Source organism: Neolamprologus multifasciatus, chromosome 3, assembly GCF_963576455.1.
Source record: "Neolamprologus multifasciatus chromosome 3, fNeoMul1.2, whole genome shotgun sequence".
Lineage (NCBI taxonomy): Eukaryota > Metazoa > Chordata > Actinopteri > Cichliformes > Cichlidae > Neolamprologus > Neolamprologus multifasciatus.
The window spans coordinates 42293763-42307677 of record NC_140441.1 but is presented as its reverse complement, the minus strand read 5'-3'; the positions used below and the strand labels follow the sequence as shown (position 1 = coordinate 42307677).

Sequence of the window (13915 nt, the reverse complement as noted above, 5' to 3'; positions counted from 1 at the left end):
ATATGGGAACAATTTGAATGATTACCCCCATGCTGGTAACCTCTAGCAGGTACATTGGATATAAAACAGCAGTGGAAGGTAAAAAGAATCACAGGCTATTGTATTAAAGGACGTACTCAATGTTTTTACAAAACCAGCCAAAATTAGGACCCCAAAATTAGATAAAGTATTAAAAGATTATTATTATTATTCTAAAACACTTTGTGCTGCCATCTATAAACATACTACAGACTTATAATGGACTCTCCAATGAAGAACTGAAGCTCCAGCAGTGCATGTTAAGAAAATCTCCACCTACTCAAAGATGACAAATGCCACACTTTATAAAAAACAGTGCTTTTATTTATGTAATACTGTGGAAAAATAATTACATACCATTTTTAAAAAATATTGAAGATAATGAAATTAAAAAATGAGAGTTTGATAACGTTCGTTGTACATCTTTTGAACAGTTTTCTCTGCTACGAAGAACAGTACAATAAGATAAACATTGGATTTTTCTAAATTCAAAGACACAATAATACAGGATACAGTCCTACCAGAGGTATAAAAGTACTGTAACAGGATTGTGAGAGAAATGATATGGACGTATACTTTAAACACACACACACCCACACACTTTTAGACACAGACATGCACACACGCAAGTGCATACAATAGTGGCGCGAGCGCTCCGTTTGGGGCGCCGCGTGTTTAAAGTATGCTTCCCGTACACACGCAGTCATTCACGCATCTATACAAACACGCTGTACAAATCGATGTGCGTGCCTACGCCCACGCACTCCCCCTTGATCCTTCTCTCTCTCGTTCTCTCTCACACACACACACACTCGCACGCCCACACGCTCACAGTCATACACTACTACATGTCAATATTGTGGACAAGCCTTCATTAAACCTCTCCTTACACATTCTCCTCTGGCCCTTTTTGGCAGACGGACGATGAGGAATGATTCAAAAATGGAAATGTATGACATGTTCCTCTATAAGGCCACTCTAAACCCAACATCTGTGTTTTCTCTCTCCGTCTGCACCAGGCTTGTAGCTCAGAGCTCGGAGAAAAAGGCTCCAGCCTACAAAAAACTGTCTGGGAATGACTCAAGGCCCCCAAGCCTGGTTTGTAAAGCAACAGCCGCCAATAGTAGGAGCTTCTACTGCATATACATGGTCTAAGGTGAAGAATAACATGAACACTTGGCACTAGGTTTCTTTTATACACTGATACAGCCTTCTGATGTGAACACAACCTGAATTCAGGCTCTTCTGTTGGCACTCTTGTCTCAGTGGATTTCCCTCAGGCCCGAGCTACGTGCGCTCTCGTTCAAAGTTTTGGTCCGTACGTACACATTACATGTTTTTACACTGACAAAAATAATTCTGTAATGTTAAAAAATAGAATACAAAGCTCTAGTCTTGTGTGCAAATAAAAAGAAGACATAACACAGATATAGATGTCTAAGACGTCTAAGCATGAATACTGTTGATGCAGTGCAAAATGACGACAACCCCCCCGAGCCCCCCCGCCCCACCCCAGCCCAACAGTCCCCTACCCTGCCTGACAGGCATGACGGCCAAGTGCCACTGTACACAAGGGCGCTCTGGGCTACTATGTATATGTGCTCTATGATCGCTGAATAAGTCAACCAGCAAAAAGAAAAGTTAAAATGACGGCCAGGGACGACTTCCACCGGTTGAGGTTTCTTCCGATCAGTTTGTACTATGTTTTTCAGTTTGCTTTTAAGACGTTCTCTCATCATTTTACAACGTCAGTTCACAGCAAAGGCTATGGGCTCCAAAGATCAGCGATCTCTTGTCCTCTCTCGGGTTCTTGCTCTCATTACCCATCTTGATTGTGACTTGCGCCGTCCGCTCTTTCAGAGCTCAGATTTAAAAACGCATCGGGAGTGAGGGAATTCCAAACTGTGGAATTTCCCTTCCCTGTCTCATTAAGCTCCTTCCTATCCACCCTCTCTTTTGCTCGCTCCTTGCTTGTTTCCCCTACCCCCGTCTCACGGGCATGGTTGTCTGACTTTGTGCCTGTGTGTGTGTGTGTCATGTTTTTTTTGTCTTCTGTAGTTGTGTTTGTGTTTAGTAGGGTGTGTTCATGTTAGTGTGTGATAATGTGTGCATGTCAATTTGTGACTGAGTGTTTTCAGGTGTGACTCTATTTATAAGATGCTTCCTCATGCGCAGCTAAGACTGTGAGGCGGGTATGCATCTCTGTCTCACACGTGAGTCTGCATCCGCTGTGTGTGCCGGCTGTGGGAGTAGTCAGAGTGTTGTGAGGTGTAGGAGAAGCGAGTGGAGCTGCCGTACTTTCCTAGTCCAGTCTCTGATCCCGAGGGAGCTGGGCCTGCTGGGCCAACCCCAACCCCAGGGCTGCCCACCCCAGATCCTACCCCGTACATCTCATAAGACGGGCCGGCTTCCAGAGGAGCCAAGCTGGATGGTGCGAAACCCATTCGGTAGGTCTGGTAGTGCGAGGGGTATCCATAGTTGTCGTAGGCCAGCTGGGAAGTGGAGTCCAAGAGGCTGCAGTCTCCAGGGAAGTCACTGGTGGCAGGGGCAGGGTTAGCCGGGGGCTGCTGGCTTTGGCCCCCGCGGGTGAATGTGTTGAACTGGGCGTAGCTGATGTGGGACAGTCTGGAAGGCGGTCGCGGGTCGTAGCAGGCTTGTGGGCGTCCGGGTGACGTGAGGGGGCCAGGGGGCCCTGGGGCTCCTCCGCTGGCTGTGGCACCTGAGCCACCGGTGCTGCTGCTAATAGATGCAGCGCCCCCTGGTGTTCCCGTGGGGGAGCGGTAGTCAGAGTAGTGCATGGTGGAATGGGAGGCAGGACGGACTTCATCGTGGGTGGAGGCTCGCACATTGTAATAGCCATTGGTGGGGTCCTGAAGAGAGAAACAAGACAGCAGGAAACAAAAGAAAGAGTTCAGAGAGTTTATTTTTAATGATTTTTTAACAATTTAGCAAAGTTCAAAGGTCTCTGTAGTAAATCATGTTCCTGTCTGTTCTCTCAGAGACTTTTCTGTAGTCGTGGAAGGTCAAAGGTCAGGGCTAACCGCAAGTTTTAAGCTGTTTAACATCAAGGTGAAGATTCATTAAAATCGTGCTGTGTGGCCAGTTTGCTCCTTAATCGTGACTCAGCTGCTCGAGTCTTCTGCAGAAATGAGTGCAAATCGATTTCTTGGGAGTCTTCAAAAATCACAGTGACACTCAAGGCTAAAGCACCCTGCATGATTCGTCTGCAGCACTGCCCTATCAAACCCGACAGCTGAGGGAACCGTGACATCGTGTCACCCTTCTTGACACGATTTACATTTAGACTTTTATTTGTATGCGTAATAATTTTAATGAAAAGCTGGAAATTATGCACATAAAAATGTGTAACCAATATTTAACCAGTGGTCAAAATTATTATAGAGAGGAAGAGGAAAGCATGTAAGAGTACACTGAGTATATTTCATTAGTTTCAGTTCAAATATTTGCTAACAGAAACACACAAGTTTCACAAGTTTGTTTTATTGTTATGAATTTCACTCAAATATAAAATGCATTTCTGTTGATCAATTAACAAGAAAATGCACATTACACTAAGGGTGTCCTAAAAAGCTGACGATAACTGGGCCATTTAAAAAGGAAATATCAACGCTTTGTCAAAAATAAACCGATGATAAAACTGCAAATAACTGTATAAGTTGTACATTATTCTACAGTTATGTTTACAGACTCTCTCTCACCTCCATGTGCTTATATTTTAAGTTTCATTTGCCAAAAAAGACAACACATAAGAATCATTTTTTTAAAGGTTGAGTAGCTTTAGTGCTATAATCTCTCCACCGTCTATATCTGGGTGTTTTTAACTGCTGTTAGCAGCTCACAGAAATATCAACTTTCCAGTGTATATACAGAATTTGGGCTTGTTGTGTATTTTGTATCCCAGGAGACCAGATTAGTCAAATTAACAATAAGAAGAAATTCTGATTCTTGCTGAATTTAAGCGTCCATGAGCAGCAGGACAACACGCAGGGCTGTCCCCAGGATGCCTGCGTTAAAAATGAAACGATGCTTTCCTTGCTCACTACATCGCGATTTGCTCTTCAGCTCAATCTAACATGTTTCTGCAATTTCATTGTCTTTCAGACTTCTCTCCCACCCAACTTTGCTTCACTGTTTTGCTGCTTCAGGCAGCAGGAAGAACAAATTTTTTTTAAAAAGCAGTCTGGCTGAGGCAGTTGTCGGGGTGATCTAACAACCTCCTGGGGCGGATTCATGTCTCTGTTTCTTCAAAGTGATCCGAGGCAGCACTTCAGCTAGTGGGGTGGTTTATTTGCCCTCACAAAATATTCATGGTGGGTGGAGGGTGGGGGCGCGGGGACTTCAGAAGAACATTTTGGCAGCTGTATGCGTGAAAATTCATTCATCACCTTAGCCCAACCCCACAGTGTCAAAATGTGTAAATGATTCATGCCAGCTAAATAGGCAGAGTGTGCTTGAACCTGGTTTGTTCTTTTAAACATTTCTTTCCAATTTAGTTTTTGTCTTCTTCTCTGTTGTCCTGTAATGACTCTGCAGCCAGCTCGCTATGTAATCAGAGGGAAGAGTTACGTCACAGTTGGACTGAGAGGGAAAGGCAGAAAAGACCAAAAGAGCTCCAGCAATTAAGGCCAGCTGCACTGAAAAAGTTTGATCTTAAATATCCTACTCTAATATTCTCACAGATACTGAGTACAGCACTTACACTATTCCCAGCATACCACCAGCAAATGAGGCAGAACACATCTCTGCTGAAAAGACGATTAGCCCAAAGGAAAAATCTGGCTTCAGAAATCATACTTTTTTCCAACGTTTTGAAGAACACTCATTCCTGAACTGACATACGCAAATGTTTCTGGCATCTGTGTGATCTCACCTTGAGGTCATACTCCTGACGGGTGTCCAGGGTGTCACTGCGGAGGTCAGACTTGAGCTCTATGTCATCTTTAAAGGGCTGATTGGAAGGAGAGAAGGACACAGAGGGGAGAAACTAAACCGTCAAACAACAAAACAAAACAAAAAAACAAAAACAAGGAGGGGACAGGAAAAGGGAAGGAGGCGACAGAGTGTGACAGGAGAAGAGAAAATGGGATTGAAAGTGTTAAAAAGGGGAGATTAAAAGGGAAAAATCATGGTGTTTTTCTTTAGTCAAAAGCCACAGTGTGGTGCAGGAAGAGGTTACCGAGTTAATCTGAGGGTTTTTTTCTACAACTACAGGCTGTGTAAACAGTATCCAACCCAAACACACACACACAGACGCACACACCCTGCCGCTTCTCACCGAGTACATGGCCTTGACCATGCGCGAAGCTGTGGACACGCTGCCGGAGTCCTCCTCTAAGCTGTGGGTCTCCTTGTTTATCGTTTCTACCTTGATGTCGGGCTTACCCAGCGTGACCCCGCGCCGACCTGGAAGCAAAACACGGCGAGGTTGAATGCAGCTTGACACACGCTTGTCAGTCAGTGTGTTTTCGTGAGCTGAAGGGAACAAGTTCAGAGGGGACCTGCATCCATATTGTAGAGAGGAAGTCGTAGGTGTTTGACTTTCTCTGGTTTGCTGCCCGTTTTTTGGCATTAAATGAAGCATTTAATCTGCGATGCTCCCTTAAAAGGCATAGGAAACAATGGATTTGCAGATTTTCTTTATGATGTATGTGAACGCATATGGAGAGTATGACTCACTGCCTTTGCGTTGCCGGTAGAAAATGAGAACGAGGACCAGCAGGAATATGAACAAGAGGATGGTAGAGCCCACGGTCCCACCAGCTATCAGCCCCACTGGAACCTCCTCTGCAATGAGAGGGTGAGAGAGAGGAACAGTGAGTTACAGATGTCTGCTCATCGCTTCAGCAGCAAGGCTTTAATGGAACAAATATTTTATGAAGCTACGTAACAAGACATGTAAAATTTAATATATAACCAGGAAACATCTATTAGTCGCTCAGCAGATACAGTATATGCATACACACAATCAGCTTTTACTATGATTTATGTGCATATTTTGTTTTAAACTCATACTCTAATCATTGTCTTCTTTACTCCTTTCCTTGTGAAACTTGTTGTGAAAATTGTGTGCACTTCTCCTTCCCACTAAATGGTCATTTCATTGTTGAGATTTTCTCCAGAACACTGAAAAATGTTCTATAAATATATGTGAAACACACCGGTCTCCTCCAGCGTGATGATCATGGTGCCCGGGCCGAAGGAGTTCCAGGCCGTGCAGTTGTAAGTGGACAGGAAGTCGGACTCCATCACGTTGTTGATGGTGAGGGTGGAGAGGACGCCACCGCCCTCAGATGACAGTTTGCTCTGCTCCACTGTGTACCTCTCCAGCAGCGTCCCCTTCTCCTTCTCCCACACGTTTTCCTTCCACGCCCACACCTGACGCGCACGCACAAACCCCGTTAGACTAAATCAGATTCAATTAAAAGGCTTCAAGAGCAGATTGATTGTAGTCAGGAAAGCTGTGTAAGACCTGCTCAGTATAGAAAAAAACATCACACTGTGTTTTGCACTAATGTCATGATTTTTTTGTAGCCGTGCAGGAGTCACTACTTCATTTCACTCCATAATAAAGTTACATAAATACTGTGACGAGTCCTACTCTTGCAACCATTATAGCAGGAGTTGTTCTGTGATACCGTCGTTACCATGGGAAACATATGAGGATATTATTATGACTTACTTTATGATTCCCACCCCAGCTATCAAATCACAGTCAAGTCAAATGCTTCCAGTTATGCATTTGTGCACAAATACATATTAATGTGCTGTATTCAAGCACATTAAAGGGTATCTGAAACAGAACTGGTTACATAAAAGTGTTCACAGTATGGCTAATAAATGCAGAAGATCAAATAATGTATTTGTGAAGAATAAATGAGAAGTAACAGTTTAATGATTTGTGCTATCGCCACACTACATTTTCAGTTTTTCAAACATGAATAAAAAAATGTAAATTACCGCTGTTTAAATCTTTGCTTTTCTCAACACAACAGGGTGATCGTAGCTGTTAAGATGTTTATTTTAACAATCCGAACTGGCTATAATGTGTCACACTAACATTGTAGAAGGACATGACAGTAATAGATGAATGAGCTGGTGAGAATCTTGCACATCCTCCAACCTTAAAGCCACTAAAAGCAGCTGTATTATTCAGCACTGAAGTACTGCGCTAAGGTGAGTTAATTATACATAAGCCCACATGTTTCCATAATCTGCCCACTTATTCGAGAGAAGGAGATTCTCTTGGCTGTGGCGTTTACTGGGACAACTGTTCTTCCCCAGTCCTTTATATTTTATAAATCTTTTCCTGCCCAAACCACCGCCACTTGCATTAGAAGCGTGCAACGCAAGTCAGGATGGATCAGTCACAGAGGCGGGGGAGCCGCGGAGCTACTACTGCTGCGTTTCTGTGATACAACCATGCAGGGAAAGCATCCAGGACGATTTCTGACGCAGAGCTAAAAGCGGGCCGGCTTAGTGTTGGTTTGTTTATGTGATGGGATGGAAGAACATTCTAGGAGAGTTTAAGGGTGAGTCACCACTCAAATAGAAAAGGGGACAGTGTCGGTGCCTAAAAGCATTCGCCATGCAGGAAAAGAACCATTTACGAAAAGGAAGGTACAGTAACCATAAAATAGATACTGCTGTCGGACTAAAAGGCACAACCTTGTTGTCTCTGTGACCAAAGCTTCTCCTGGTTTGGCGTTTTTCTTGGTCTGGACTAAAATGTGAAAAAATTCTCTTCGTTTTTTTTTGCCACAAATGAGTCACATTCTTTTCACTTACTATCTTATCTGGAGGAGGTGTACTAGCTATGTAGCATTTCACCTCTCCTCTCTCCCCTCTCCCGGCATACTGGACTGGATCACTGGAAATGATGGGTGGGCCTGCAGGGAGAGAACATGTGGATGCATTTAACAAAAACGTAAAAGAAACTACTAAAAACTGCTAAACCCAAGCTTATCGCTCTTTTCTTTTTCTAACTGTTGACCTTACGGACCTGTTCAAAAGGAGGTGTAGGATGGTCAAAAACAAGTGCCCACCACTTTAGACGTATAGTAATTTTTTTTTCAATTACAGAGATGCTGACCTTTTCGAAAGTACAACATTTTTCGTTTACAAGCAGTGACACATTAAACTGTGTTGATGTTTGCTGACCGTTGACTGTGAGCGTGACCTCAGTCTCTCCTACTCCAATCCGTGGGACGATAGCCTTGCATACATACTGGCCAGCATCCGCCTGGCTCACCGACTTCAGAAACAGCTGATTGCTGTTACTCAGAACCTGTGGGGGAGTGAAAAAAGAAATATAAACAAGGCATCTGCAAAACTGCAGCAAGGAATAAACAGAATAAAGGTCCACATGTACAGTGTATAGGGAGAAAAACGGTCCATGTGTATTATCTCAAAAGATCCCATCGTAGATAGTATTTAAGTATACGAGTTCTTCCACTCTGACTCTAAATTGCCAACAATGCAAACATCCACATCCAATTTTAACCTATCACAAAGGTTTTGAAGACGCCTAGCAACCAAATCCATCTGAAAATTAGCCATGTTAAATTATGTCTAAATATGTAAGCATGTAGAAAGAAAAACACCTGAACGAGTTTGATTATACAGATGTGGTTTTTGGCCAAGGCAGACCACAGTTTCCAAACAAAGACATGTAACAAGCCCATTTCTTTTACTGTCTTAGTGATGGTCTCTTCCCCACTGTAAGTCACTGCAGCTAACATAAACAGCCTTATTGCTAACCAAACAGTCCATGGTGACACTTATGGTAGCAACAGCACAAAGAGGTAACTGCTGATCCTCAAAAATTCAGTCAGATATAAAGGCAGAAACTGCAGTATGCCGAATAACCATCAGAGGCTGGTTCCAGACGCAAGTCAATCCTCAAAGAGCCCCATGTTGAGCCTCTGAGATCTGAGCTGTCATTGGTGACCACCATAACTCAAACCCTAGGCAAAACAGAAGCATTATTTTTGCTTTTATTAAAAGCTTGTGTTAAATTTTTGGCAAATAATCCATAAAGAGTCAAAGTGACACACACCAAAATTCAGCTTTACCTTTCTGCAAAGGTTAGAATAGGGTTCCCTCCTATAATGGCTTAGATCTCAGATCTCAGGTCATTTTAAACTCAGAAAAGAAGAAAACAAAAAAAGAAGCAGGGTGTTGGCCAAAAATATGGAGGTCCAGAAGAGTCAGACATCAAATAAAGCATTTTGTGATTCATCTAATGTTTATTTTATTTATTTAGACAGTAATAAAATAGTTCTTTTTTTTTTTTTATTTAATCAACATCCAAAAGAGGAATTATAGATATTTAAGAAAGAATATATAAGAAATATAAATACTTCTAAATTAACTATTATCCCATTAATAAATACTTCAAATAGAAAAAAGGATTTACAGAACAAAAATAACTCTCAATAAAAAACATTTCAAATTTACAGTGTAAAAAATAGATTTTCAAAAATGCCATTTAAAAAGAGGAATTGTGCGTAAAACAAAAATGGCAGCAAACACGGGCTCGTCAGTCCAGATGTTAACACATAATTTTCTGATACTTGAAGCCTTAAAAGACTTGACAGGGCGATTATGTCTGTCAGTCCTTGTATTGCTGCGCTCTATCAAGCGAAAGGCTAAAGATGATGCTATTGATTTCAGTTCATTTGTCTTAATTACACAAGTGCACACACTTTGACACAAATCTAAGCAATGAAAACCATTTAAGGACCACTGCACACCTAGCCATCAAAGGTTTAATAACATACCGTAAGTCCTGTAAAATCACACCACATCTGATGTATGAGTTTGGTAGATTTGCTTATTGTCAGTAAATCTCAAACCATTTGAAAGCCTGTTTATTTTCCCTTAAATTGTGCCACATTTGTAAAGAAAATGCATTTGTCGGTTGAGGTTGAGGTTCTTTTATACATCAGAGTTATTCAAATTTATCAGCAGTTGGATGTCACTGTTAAGTGAATGGTGAAAGTGACCTGCAAGTATTTTTGACTCTTTCTTTTTAGAATTCATCAGCAGCTGCTGAGGGACGTATTTGAATATTTCCTTGAATCTCTTCTAGATCCTTTCCTTCACCTTAAAGCTGAGGGATGGCTTAATCCTGGCGAGGAGACAAACCTCAGTGTTTTGCATCCTCTGTGCAACAACCACTCATCAAGATCAGCCAGAAGTCTATACCTGTCTACAGCTCTGTTGAGCAGCACAAGACATAGGAACAGACAAAATAATGAATAACTCAATTTCAGGTAGATGATAAACAGACAGAGTTTTCATCCCTGAGCTGTACCATGCCCTGCTCTGCAGACCTGATCAATCCAACTGTGCAATTTCCAGCAACAATACCAACATACAGTTGGACAGCTTGCATTCTTTGAAAAATGCTGGGCCATTTATGATCCGTCTATCATAAATCACGTGTCCTTGGCTTTCCTGCACTTTCATAATTCAGTGTTTCATACTTTGTTGAATATCAATAATAAAAGAAATGACTGAACTGATGTTCTGTCATTGTAATCACCCTGTCTAAAGTCTTTTAAGCATCAGAACATTATGTGTTAATATCTGGACTGATGAGACTGTATTTACAGACAGCATTTTAATAGTTATTTTAAAGGTTGTATGTTTCAGTTATTGCTCTAACACTGTGTGTAAATGTGACAGGCTTTTTGTTTGTGAAGAGCAAATTAGCTTACTAAAAACGATAGCTAGCTATAGCTATAAACATTTCTAAATTAACTATTAATCTATCAATAAATACTTCTAATAGAAAAAGGATTTACAGAAAAAATCTCAATAAACTCAATAGGAAACCTCATTTAACCTCATGTAGTTAAGCTATTTGATTAGCTGCTCCAGTTAGCATTTAAGTAAATGTTTGTGCTTGTTTAAGGACACTTAACCTCGGTGTATGACTGAGCCTGTATAAGAAGTATGCAAAGGGACACTGCAGTAAAATGATCCTCTAAGTGTGCTCTGGTGAACTCAGCCTGACCACCTCTTGCTATAGCTAGTAATATTTTCAAAAGCTAACATGAGGCTAAAAGTGATGCTACGGTTAGCCATGTTAGCACGTTATTTATAACAGGTGGTCAGGCTGAGTTCACCAGAGCACACTTAGAGGATCATTTCACTGCAGTGTCCCTTTGCATACTTCTTATACAGGCTCAGTCATACACCGAGGTTAAGTGTCCTTAAACAAGCACAAACATTTACTTAAATGCTAACTGGAGCAGCTAATCCAATAGCTTAACTACATTAGTGTAATGAGGTTTCCTATTGAGAGTTTATTGAGATTTTTTCTGTAAATCCTTTTTCTATTTTAAGTATTTATTGATAGATTAATAGTTAATTTAGAAATATTTATCTATAATTCCCATTTTTATTGTCCATGAAATGATCAAATAATGAATTATTGTATTAATGTCTTATTTTCTAGCTCATAGTTTTTTCTACAAGTCAATATTAAATCATGAAATCATCATCTCCCGATCCTCCATAAAAAATGGTACTTTGTAAACCAGTGAGTAATGTCATGATCACTACACTCATTTTTTACATACAGGTTATTATTTGCAAACACCAACTAAATTTACCATTTTTTGGGGGAAATACAATAGATGTGAGCGACAAATTACTAATAGTTAACCAGACATTTATCAACAAACAGATTTTCTAAAATTCAAATTGAAAAGAACTTTATTGACATGTTTGAAATATTAAATATTATTAATACCTTTTGCTTATTATAGATTAGGATAGAGTTACTAAATTGGAATCATATTACTATAGACAACAAATCAGAACCTAGTTTCATGTAAGTTATAAATATAAAAGATGGTGTTTGAAAATATAACATAATGCTTTTCAATGACCGGGCGCTTTTGTAAACACTTGGGACGAAAGTGTGACCTGTAAAAACAGTGTGAGCACAAGTAGAGGAAAATGTGCAAAGCGTGGGCTCTTAGCTTCTTACCATGTTTGAACCCTTTTTGAACCAGGTGAGTGTGAGCGGAGGGTTTCCAGCCCATTTGCAGTTGAGGGTCACATCAGAGTCGACATCTACTGTTTTTGGCTGTGGCTCCACCAGCAGGATTGGACCGACTGGAGACAGAGATTGAAAGAGAGACAGAGAGAGTAATAATGTAGAAGGACTAAAAGGGGAAAAGCTACTCGGAGAAAAAGAAACACAACAACGGTGTGTTTTATCCCTCTGACTCTGGACCGTAGTGAGTGAAGTGGGCCGCAACTTATCGAACATAGTGAGATGACTACAGTGTGACTCACAGTGAACGTCCACCAAGATGCTGACGTTGGTTTTTCCCACAGCATTGAAAACAAGACATGAAACCGGCTCGGTGAAGAAGGAGTGGTCGGCCTTGGTGGTGAACACGCTTTCCCTGGCACCCTGCAGCACCACGCCGCCCTTAGCCCATCTAGGATTTAATACAGTGCGTTAGATGTACTAAAAAAAAAAACGGAAAAACACAAAGATGAGTAGCATGTGTGACATGAACTGAAACCTAAAATTGTTTCCCTAAGTACATGGAGTGGATTTAAAAGAAACCATAACTTTGTTTGAAATTAAAATCTGTCACTTTGACTTTAGGCGGCTACTTTAAGAAGCATGCTGAAAATGAGAATGAAGCCGACCTGTAGCCCATGATAGGAGGGTTGGCGTGAGCCTGGCAGGTGAAAGTGACTCTGTCCCCTTCTAGGACAGAGCGAGGCTCAATGGACAAGGTCACTATTGGTGAATCTGGAGGAGAGAGAGAGCAAAAGAGACTCACATAAGAGCAGGCCCTAGCACATCTAATGCATGCAGCAATCTGGAGGACAGGCTGATGCAAAATGGCTGCCGCGCATTACTTAATAGCTGCTATAAAAGCTTTTATCTGGTGGCAGATGGTATACATTCAAAATTATGATGCTTGTTCTTTTTTGTCATAAAAATAATAATAATAAAGGTAGCAGGGGGAACAGTCATTATATTTGTGTTTGTCTCTGTAGTAAATATTTGCTGTTAATATATGTATTTATGCTTCAGTCAGGGAATCTGAATGAGATGTGGTTTGCTAACTTGTCTGTATTAAGAAAATCACTGCTTACGGTGCACGTTAAGAGTGACGGTTGTGCTTTTGCCAGTGGGAACAGCCTGATTGGTGGCCACACAGCTGTAGTTCCTCCCAGTATCGGTGTCAACCGGCTGGATAGGCAGGTAGCTCCGTGTGGTCACCCGCTTCCTATCTGGAAGCACTTCCTGATGATTGGAGGACAGGAAGACAGAGAGAGATACGCACATATAGGAGTGTTAGAACTGCAGATACTGTGTATGTGTGTTCAGTATTTCTAGGCTCATGTGTGGGTTCGTCTTTTTAGGTTTACAGTGATGCTGTTAGCCCCCTCCACAGGTAGACCATCTTTGAGCCACTCGATCATGGAGGGCGGCTTTGCCCCTCGAGACACACAGCTCAGGTTGTAGGACTCCCCTGCATTCAGCAGCACCTCCGGACCCCCATCGATCACTGGGTCGTCTGGGGGGACTGCAGCAGAAAAAGAGCGCAGTTAGAATCAAACACCGTCTCGCGTGCATCACATAGTCATGTGCAAAGACACAGATGCACACAAACATACTGAGGACAGTGAGTTTGGCCCTCCTGGACCTCAGGGCAGCATCTGGCGCCTGGCACTCATAGAGGGAGTCATCAGACAGATCAGCTGACAGGATTTCCAGGTTGTACTGGCCCAACTCCTGGACCCGCAACACGCGGTACCTGGGCCAGGCTGGGAACACACATACACAAACCAAGGATATAGCTTCACAACAAACAAAGAGTGCATATTATATTAT

The 13915-nt window shown here is 41.8% G+C and overlaps 1 protein-coding gene across 3 annotated transcripts in view; it reads right to left on the bottom strand.

Moving 5' to 3' along the window:
- Positions 1-320: 320 nt before the first annotated feature.
- The window catches only part of kirrel1a (kirre like nephrin family adhesion molecule 1a), a 34206-nt gene continuing 20611 nt past the window's right edge, over positions 321-13915 (bottom strand). The window contains exons 3-15 of one of the 3 annotated variants that reach the window (XM_085137998.1): positions 13699-13848; positions 13450-13607; positions 13174-13324; positions 12718-12823; positions 12352-12500; positions 12041-12168; positions 8197-8323; positions 7825-7925; positions 6198-6414; positions 5719-5823; positions 5315-5442; positions 4910-5023; positions 321-2888 (exon numbers count right to left, since the gene is read on the bottom strand). In XM_085137998.1, the coding sequence (XP_084994124.1) occupies positions 2226-2888; positions 4910-5023; positions 5315-5442; positions 5719-5823; positions 6198-6414; positions 7825-7925; positions 8197-8323; positions 12041-12168; positions 12352-12500; positions 12718-12823; positions 13174-13324; positions 13450-13607; positions 13699-13848 (2297 nt within the window). In that variant the 3' untranslated portion in view covers positions 321-2225. Of the gene's footprint in view, positions 2889-4909; positions 5024-5314; positions 5443-5715; positions 5824-6197; positions 6415-7824; positions 7926-8196; positions 8324-12040; positions 12169-12351; positions 12501-12717; positions 12824-13173; positions 13325-13449; positions 13608-13698; positions 13849-13915 lie in introns of all 3 variants that reach the window. The other 2 variants (XM_085137994.1, XM_085138006.1) reach the window with 2 other exon arrangements.